The sequence below is a fragment of the Octopus bimaculoides genome, chromosome 27, assembly GCF_001194135.2.
Source record: "Octopus bimaculoides isolate UCB-OBI-ISO-001 chromosome 27, ASM119413v2, whole genome shotgun sequence".
Classification (NCBI taxonomy): domain Eukaryota; kingdom Metazoa; phylum Mollusca; class Cephalopoda; order Octopoda; family Octopodidae; genus Octopus; species Octopus bimaculoides.
The window spans coordinates 18,828,042-18,829,268 of record NC_069007.1 but is presented as its reverse complement, the minus strand read 5'-3'; the positions used below and the strand labels follow the sequence as shown (position 1 = coordinate 18,829,268).

Sequence of the window (1,227 nt, the reverse complement as noted above, 5' to 3'; positions counted from 1 at the left end):
ATGGTCAGCTTTTCTAGGGAGAGAGGTAAAAACCTTTATAATTGTTGCTGATGTTGTCATTGTATTTTGCTGTAAGTAGTTTCAACGAAGTATTTCATTCCATCGATTTTTCAAATTCTTCAGCTGCACTTATTCCACAGAGAACCATCAACCATTTTTATGTTTTCTCTCTCTTTTTTTCTTTTTTCTTTATCATGGCTGCTATTTGGATAAAACGTCACGATAACAACAACAACAACAACAACAATCATACTAAAATTAATTATTATTATTATTATTGTTTATTTATTTATTTATTTTGATAACAAACAAATAAAAGACAAAGCGGAAACAGTCCTCCTCCTCCGCCGCCTCCAACAAGCAACGCAAGAAGCCATCCGCTGCCAAAGACAAGAAAACAAAGAACCAGAAAACGTTACCGAAAAACAAATCAAAAAAAGAGATCCAAGCAAATGGTTTTAAAAAGGAAGTGACGTTCGCAAATCCTCTGATGAAAGAGGAGGAAGCATTAATGATTGATATGCCGGAACTAGAACCAGAGGTCTCGGTGAAAATTGAGGTAAGATTTCTCAAAGACTTTTTGATAAAAGAATGTTCGGGGGACTTCAACAACCGACACCGCTCTCTGTCGCGTCAGAAGTGAAAAACCATTTCTTTTTTTTTAAGTAAACACGTTGTGTTATATCTGTTCGATGATATGATTGTTAGGTACAAAGAAAATACTAGTGCCTTTTTTTTTTATTTTCTTCGTGTATCTGAGCTGGGGCGGGGCTGTACCTTAACCATCCAGGAAGCTACAGACTGTAATGCAGGTGGTAGTATCGCAAACTGGGAGAGCAGAGGGAGCCATGACCTGGATGCCACTCGGCGCCCTTGGAGTGTAAGAATCTCAGGACCGAAACATGTGCACGAGGTGGAGTGATTTATTCTCTGAAGACTTTCAATTGTCCAACCCTCTCTAGAGTTTCTTACAAAACATATATATATATATATATATATATATATATATCATATATCATATATCATATATCAAATATTTTATACAATTGCGAAATATATGATTATTATTATTATTATTATTATTATTATTATTATTATTATTATTATTATTATTATTATTGTTCAGTAGTTTTATTTTTATAACGTGCTTTCACTTCACTACCGAGCGCAGCTCTGTGCGCCTTGGGTATGTGCTGTGGTTTGCTGTGGTGCTCTTATGTTTACTGT

General features: G+C 35.0%; 1 protein-coding gene across 1 annotated transcript in view; it reads left to right on the top strand.

The window, feature by feature from the left end:
* LOC106877374 (uncharacterized) overlaps positions 1–1,227 on the top strand; it is a 101,948-nt gene that overhangs the window by 76,468 nt on the left and 24,253 nt on the right. Inside the window, exon 39 of the mRNA XM_052977151.1 lies at positions 320–559. Coding sequence (XP_052833111.1) covers positions 320–559 — 240 coding nt within the window. The remainder of the gene's footprint in view (positions 1–319; positions 560–1,227) is intronic.